General features: G+C 43.3%; 1 protein-coding gene across 2 annotated transcripts; it reads left to right on the top strand.

Annotated features, from left to right (window-relative positions):
• Positions 1–289: 289 nt before the first annotated feature.
• Positions 290–7,270, top strand: LOC129128203 (putative ANKRD40 C-terminal-like protein). 2 transcript variants are annotated; one of them, XM_054645340.2, is made up of 5 exons: positions 291–585; positions 1,134–1,282; positions 2,773–3,255; positions 3,757–3,932; positions 4,673–7,270. In XM_054645340.2, exons 1-5 carry the CDS (start codon positions 452–454, stop codon positions 4,814–4,816), a joined length of 1,086 nt encoding a protein of 361 aa, XP_054501315.1. In that variant the 5' UTR covers positions 291–451; the 3' UTR covers positions 4,817–7,270. The 2 variants fall into 2 exon arrangements, with proteins under 2 accessions (XP_054501317.1, XP_054501315.1); XM_054645342.2 differs by lacking the exon at positions 2,773–3,255 and having other exon boundaries at positions 290–585.
• Positions 7,271–7,958: the final 688 nt, after the last annotated feature.

Here is a 7,958-nt window from a genome sequence, read left to right as displayed (position 1 = left end):
TATTTGAATGCATTGATGAGACCCCTTTTCAGTCTTCTCCAGACTGAAACAGGCCCAGCTCTCACAATGTCTGTGCATCAGAGAGATGCTGCAGACCCCTCATCATCTCTTTGGCCTTCGCTGGACGCTCTCCAGCGAAGAGAGGGTCCAGGGAAGGCCACAAAGATGGCCTGTGCTGACGAACCCAGAACCGGACACAGAACTCCAGAACTGGCCCGTTCTTTCCTGTGCTGAGGAGCCCAGAACCGGACACAGAACTCCAGAACAGGGCCGTTCCCTGCCCGGGGCAGCCCCAGCGCTCGCCGCCCGCGCCGGTCTTAAGATGGCGGCAGCCGTGAGGGCCGGAACGTGGCCCCGGGGCCGGAAGGGCCCCGCTCCGCCGCGCTGAGGCCGCCTGGCCCCTCCCGACGGGTACCAGAGCGGCGGGGAGGGGCCGCAGCCGGACCCGGCCATGAGCGGAGCGGCGGAGGCGCGGGAGCTGGAAGAGCGGCTGCGAGAGGCGGCGGCCCTGGGGGACGTGGCGGAGGTGCGGCGGCTGCTGGGTGCGGGGGCGGACATCGACTCCCGCAACGAGATCAATGGCTGGTATGGGGTGGCGGCGTCGCGCGGGGTCCGGCGCTGCGGGGGACGAGGGGCAGGCCGGTGTCGCTGCGGGGCCCGGCTCTTCCCCCGCTGCCCTTCTCAGTGGTGGTGTTCGGGGTTCTTGGGCTTGGGGCTCCCCCCCCAACCCATCATCAGGCGCGGGGGGAGGGAGCTGCTTTGGGAACGCAGCTGTTGTGTTTCTTAGTTTTCCCATTTGTAAATACAGAAAAGCTAATCTCGGGAGGCTCGGAGATTAACTGCTAAAGAGGATCCCGATAAAAGCACGTCGCCCTCCTTTCACCTGTCACTGCTCAAGGTTTGCTCAAGGTCCCCGTCCAGTTGCTTGTGTGGGACAGTAGTGGGAGTCACTCTGCAAGGCAAAAGAGGGCCCTGCCCTGCGTAACTCACAGATTCAGAACTTTAGAAAGTGCGGCAATGAAGGAAACTTTATTCCCAGTTATCACTTTATGCATAACTTGGATGAGGTAGGACAGGGCTGGTGAGGAAGATCCAGGCTAATGAATCCCAACGCTTCTGCTTCCTTCCTGCAGGACCTGCCTGCACTGGGCCTGTAAGCGGAACCATGCCCAAGTGGTGTCCTGCCTGCTGGAGGCTGGCGCAGACAAGCAGATCCTCACTGCTAAGGGAGAGCTGGCAGCACAGCTAACGTCGAAACCAGACATCCGCAAGATTTTGGGAGGTACCGTTCCCATTTTAAAAGTCATCTAGAATACTGGGTGTAAACACTAAAACGTTTTTAGTGCTTTTATCTGAAGCAGTAATTGGCAAAACCTTGGCTAGGACCATTGTATCTCATTAGATAGCTCTGATTTATAACTGGAATTCATATTTGGGCAAATAGATGTGGAGATTTCAGGTGGGAAGGCCTTGTGTTCTGAGCTGTGTCACTCAGAAGTGGAAGAGCTGTATGCTTTGGGAAGTGTGCTGCTGCACTCCTGTTTGCTGTTTTTAAGCTAAAGCTGGCATGGAAGCTGCCAATAGGGGTTTCACAATTGTACAATTTGCTGTGGTCTGACCATGATCAGATTCTACAAATCCCCTCAAAACAGTTTTATCACTCAGGAAGTTATGCCTTCTGAGCTACTTGTTATAGTGTGACTTGCTGGTATGGTTAATTTTTGCCCTGTAATTCTGCCATCTTACACTTTTCATATGCACAGCAAACCCAGTTAGATGTGTGTGACACTCCTGAACAGCATCCAGGTACTGTGCTCCAGATTAAAATTCTAAAGTGCTTTACCTTTGGAAATGTGCTGTCTTCTGCAATTGAACTTAAATTGCTCTTTGCAGTGATCTGCTCTTACAACAACAGGGCAGGGTTATCCTTCACAAGGTTGCAGCTAAATCATGACTCAGGTTCCAACAGTTAAGCCTGAAGGAATGGCATGTTCTTACATGATGCTTTTGCTTTATTTTGGGTGCGGTGTGGGCTTAGTTTGTGGCAAACGACTCACCCGTTTTTAAAATCGAAACTGTCAAGCACACATAGATGAACTCTGTTCATAGTTGTTTTATTTTTCTGTCTGTGAAGCTTTCATGTGTTTCCTGGGGAATAAACACATATCACTTACCTTTTCTCCTAGTTTTTATTCTGGGAGTGAGGTATCATTTAGCAGATCTTTCTGAACTGCTTTGACATCACTATTTATGTTCTGTAATCCTTAGGCAGGAATGTCACTTACTGTAGTGCTTTTATCCAAGAGTTGAGTTTGTTTGAGTATTACAGCAAGTAGTCACTTCCTTGAAGAAATACTGGGTTAAATTTGCTGGCCTAGGTCATAATAAACTATTTACAGCAGTGCTATTAAGAACATTTTAAAATTAGATTCAATAAAGGAGTACTGGTCATCCAATTCATTTGAAAGCACTGGAACAACGCTGCTAGAAATGATGTGTCTTTCAAAGGTTACTTCCCCCCCCACTTTGATAACAAAAAACAGAATATACTGAAGACATTTATAGGTTTTTCTTTCACTTTACAGCTACTGGCCTCCAAGTGTTACATGCTTCTGGAACATTAGTGTCATTCTTTGATGACCTTGGAATGTGATATAGTTTCAAGATATTGGAAAACTAACTATATTCAAAATGAGAAATATCTATCCAGTAACATGATGGATTTTTTTCTCTCTCCATCCCCTACCCCTCACTTTTGAACTTCATCAATAGAGGAACAAACTGAATGTCAAGGAGTGAAGGATTTAAATTTATCCATTGTTGCGAACTACTTGGCCAACCCATTCCCTAACATTTACACCGAAGAAAGCATTCCAGGCAGCTTGGCAGAATCCCAGAATGAAAGTGCTTCCATCTCTTCTGCTTCCCAGAGTGAAACTAGCCCTTGTCCATCAACAACTCAGGCTGAAAGGATCTGCATACCCATGTCATGCAGCAGTGGTGAGATTTTCCCAGCACCGGATGCAGCAGCCAGGCCACTCCCTATGCCCACCGTCTCTGCAGCCGCACCGTGTGCCAGCCCAGGAGTGCCCTACGGCCCCGGCTGCCCCCTGGCCACGACCCCCAGCCTGGGGCTCTGCTCCCCAGGAGTATCCAGCCAGGCCTTGCCTCTGCAACCTCACACCTCCCCCAGCAGCCCCACACCCACTTTGCAGCCCTTCTTCTTCACTGGAACATTCCCATATAATGTGCAAGGTAAAGAGGTGCTGTGTCTCATAGTTCTGTTACAGTTACTTGGTGAAAAATGAAGTTAAGTAATCATTTCACTTCAGACTCTAGTAGAATAGAGGCAGAGATGTTGAATTCTGTGGCCAAAAGTGCTCTGAACTTTCTTCTGCTCAGTTATGTAAAATGTCTGTTATGCTGTACTTTAACCATGGTAATACTTTGCAAAACAATGGAAAGATCAGTCCATGTAACATGAATGTGTAAATTTTGCACTACATTTGCATCAAATGCAGCTCTGGTAGTTTGGTAACAACTCAACTTAGTGACTGAATGGATCAGTTTCAACAGTGATAACATGGTTCTCCTGTGTATTTTTGCTGTAAGCTTCTGTTAACTGCATAGTATTTCTCTGATCATAGGGATTGTATTAAAAAACATGAATTCAGAAGATAATAGTAAATACTGTAAATGTTAGTTTTGAGTTTGTTGCCTTTTCTATTGTTAACCTTTTAATTGTTTCTCTGTCAGAACTTGTACTTAAGGTCAGAGTCCAGAACCTGAGAGACAATGACTTCATTGAGATTGAACTGGACAGACAAGAATTGACCTATCAAGATCTGCTCAGAGTGAGCTGCTGTGAACTGGGTGTTAATCCAGAGGAAGTAGAGAAGATCAGAAAACTACCCAATACACTTCTAAGAAAGGTAAGAATAGAAAGGAGAGATTAACTTGACTCTTCACTTTGCAGACCTCAGAGAACGTATTTTTTCAAAAAGATAGGCAAAATGTCACTTTTGTTGAATAAAAACTGACAGATTCAAAGGACCTTTCTTAAACCTTCATCATAACTTGTTTAAAATAGTCTTGTCAAAATAGGCAGAGTATTTTAGCTCCTAAAGCATATGGAACTATTACAGCTTGACTTTTAAAAAATGTATCAGAAACATTTAGGGTGCTTTAAAAGGACGTAATTGCCAAGTAATACTTCATTGTCTGCTTGCCTAAAAAGAATGAACAGTAGGGGGAAAAACCTCCACAAATTGGCGTATGAACAACTTAAAGATAATGCTGTTAACAAATGAAAGTGCTCTTCTGTTCCAAAAATGTATATTTCAGAGGTCTGTAGATGAAAGTGGTCACAAGTCTTGGTTAAGTGTCATGCACAAATACAGCCAAATTGTAATGAAATTAAAGGAGAAGAAAAAGCTTGAGGAGAAAAACCAAACAAGCAAACCTGCTACACTTCTAATGAGTATATGTTGGTAGGATTTATTTTTTTAATTCTTTATTGCTATTATTGGGGATGATGTCCCTGGAATTTTTAGTTTTTAATTATTTATTGCTGTTATTGGGGATGATGTCCCTGGAATTACAGTTATTTTATAAATAACAACCAGCTAGTAATAATAGGAGTAATAATGTTGTTCTCTCTGTTCCTTCCAAGGACAAGGATGTTGCCAGACTCCAGGACTTCCAAGAGCTGGAGTTGGTCCTAACGAGAAGTGACAGCTCTCCTTTCCGGAACACTGCGGCTGCGCTGATGGAGCAGCCATGCTACAACAGCAGAGCATCCAAGCTGACGTACTGACCCTGGGAGCTGCATCTGCAGTGGGAACACCTGGCAGTGACATGTGCTACCCTTTGGAAGGCAGTGACTTAAGTGTGTGTAAAACCTTAAGTTATTATTAGGGTTACTATTTAAACTAATATTTTATATTTAATGCCCTGTTTGCTTTTAATTTTTTACTTGATACTGTATTCAGGCAAGGGATACCTCATTTGTCCAGTAAAATCCCAGGTTTCCAGTGTATTTGAAGTTTATTGGTTGTATCTGGCAGTGCGGGGCACGAAAGATGTAAATTATTGATATGAAAATTTTGTTAAGTACACCCACTTTGACCAAGTAAGACTGATAGAAAGATTCAGGAAATTGTATGTCTCTGTGTGTACTTCCACATTAAATTAAATGAATGAGACACACAATGGGTAGTTGCTCTCTAAAAATGTGAATGTGCAAGTCCTTAATCTCTTGCCCCTCACAAACACTCACCAAGATGGGTTTTCTAGAGATACTTAATGCTCAGAAGTGGCAGGAGAAATTCTTTTACTGGGCTGAAAAATAACTGGAATAAGCATGTCTGTATTTAAATGTTTATTTCCCCTGTGAGAATATTGTACCTCCACCAAAAAAGCCTCTCGTAAATGTTACCTATTGAGTGCCCTTTCAAGAGAAAGCCTTTGTTTCAGATGGGGAGATACCCCCAATTTGTGTCCGTGGTTTTATTTACTGTCTTACCGATGTGAGCCTGTGCATTACTCACACCAGGTGTCAGTATTGTCAAGACAGGAATTGTGGCCCTCCCTTGTACACCATTTCCAAGGGAGATGGTTGTTTCTGCTGTGTGAGAAGCACAGCAGTGTCCTAATGAGAGAGCACAGGTGGAAGGAACATAGAATGCTTTTATGAGCCACTAGATGGGAAAAACACCACGAGTAAGTAACTAACTTGAAACTTTACATCCTGCACAGTTTACCGTCCCTGTTACATAGCCTTGTTTTATCTAGGTGAGTACTGAAAGGGCTGAATGCCTCCAGGTGCTTTCAACTTTTTTTTCCCCTCTTCTTTGTGGGGAGTGAAAAAAACACAACTCTGGTTACGCTACAGACTGTTTAACTTGCATTTAAGCAAGTCAGTAATGAAAAAATTCACCTGTGGGTTAAAATACTTAAGTCACAGCATTGCTGGAGTATTAAACAGCCTGAAGCTTCCCTATATTAACATGGCAGCCTGGAAAGTAACACTTTTGGAGGCTGTTTTCTTTTTTACCAAAAAATACAATGCTGACCTTTGCACCAAAACACTTAAATGGGTCCTGAGGTGGGTGGAGGGCTCAGGGATTTGCTTTTTCTTCATGAGCTGCTTTTTCTCCCCTCTGTTCCCCCCTTCCTCCCCCCCACCCCAAATATTGATTTTCCTTCCATTTCTGTTGTATGAAGCTTCACTAGGCAGAGTTTCTGCACAGCTGATGGATGCTGTGTTTGTTGTTGATCTGGACTGCAATGTTGACAGTCAAACCATAAACAGTACAGCACCATGTTCTAGTAGAAGCAGCATGGCTGCCAACCCCCCCCCCTCCCCCCCGTCTTGCTTTAGCCTGGAAGACTCTCTCAAGCTGCTGCACACCAAGAGAAGAAACTCCTTCTTCCAGCAGAGATACTTGACTCTGGGCTCAGGATTTCACCAAGTTACTTAAGCTTAAAATTCTTGCTCATTTCAGTCAAAATAATTATCATCCTTTCCTCCATGTTCCACACCCATCACCTCAACTCTGCTAACTTCCCATTCTCAGTCCTGGTTTTTCTCCAGCCAGGAGCTGAGAAAACTAGTTATGTTTAATGCCGGATTCAACTCCTGGGAAGCTCAAGACTCTGACACAGTATGAAGTAAAACTTCTTAAGTAAGGTTCCCGTTTTGTTTTTCTTGTAAAACAGGAAATAAAGTTCTATTTTAACAATTGCGTATTTATCTCTCCAGCATAGCTTGAAGGCTAGCTTAGATTATGTGCAATAACTGTGTGAAAAACAGTAGTGGTTAAATGGTTCAAAATTAGTAAGAGTATCTAATTTGTTTTGAGTTCCTTTATTTAGGAAGTCAGTGTAAGGACTGTCTCCACTAATTACTGAGCATTCTGCTAGAGGGCAGCTGGTTTAAAAAGCTTTATTTGTCTAGTTCCCACCAAGAATAACAGTTGATGTGTTAAAAGTTAAACTCATAAATCTGACTGTAATAACAGTGTATTTATGCATTCGCAGAAGTATTTTTGTATATTTTATATGCAGTTTGATAAACTCTAAGGAACACTAGTTATGTTAGCTGGTTTTTGCTGGGCTTTTTCTTTAAACAATGAACTGTTGGAATGACAACTGAGATTAAATTTACAAAACTTACTGTTTTTCCAAGGATGCCTTTTGTTTGCACTACAAACTTGTACTGAACTGACATTGCTACTCTTCACTTACAATAAAGTATCAGTCATTTTAAGTACTTGGATCTCTTCCTTTTTCAGGGTAGGGAGTAGAAGGATGTGAGGAGGATAACTCTAGAGTGGACAGAACACTTAAAATTTTAATGCAACTTTGAAAAATCATAGGCCAGTACACTTTTAACACCTAATAAAGACTGTCAGGCTGTCAAAACCAGTATAGAGAAAGCATGTCAGTGGTGCTTACTGAAATCAGCTACTTTTGCCTAGCATTCCTAAAAAATCTGGGATAGTATTTATCCTGGGCTTAAGCTCTGAAGATACTTCTCACAAAGATGAATTTCTGTGGAGATGTCTGAACAGTCAAATCTGGAGGCAGAAAGGCACTGTTTCCTATGCTCTGCAAAACAGAATTTTCCTTCATCTTCAAAGCATTAAAGACTCCCCATAAGACATGTGAGAATCTGAATCCCAGGCTAATCTATGACAAGGCTGCTCATTTTACCATTTTTACTTTTGCAAAGTAAGGGGAAATGCAAATCCTGTAACAAATAAGTGCAGTGGAAGGTACAAGACAAACATTTTCACTGGTGAAAGAGGCTGAGTCCTGTCTCCCAAGTTTCAAAAGGAGGAGGTGTTCATCTTATGTCTCCAGTTAGAATTTAGTTATAATTTCACTTGCTCCCACTTTATTTTTTCCCAAAACCACCACACCCAATCTCCATCCCCTGTGCCCGTGTCTGGTTT

This window comes from Agelaius phoeniceus, chromosome 19 (genome assembly GCF_051311805.1).
Source record: "Agelaius phoeniceus isolate bAgePho1 chromosome 19, bAgePho1.hap1, whole genome shotgun sequence".
Lineage (NCBI taxonomy): Eukaryota > Metazoa > Chordata > Aves > Passeriformes > Icteridae > Agelaius > Agelaius phoeniceus.
The sequence above is the reverse complement of the archived record's forward strand: the minus strand, read 5'-3'. Positions and strand labels throughout refer to the sequence as shown.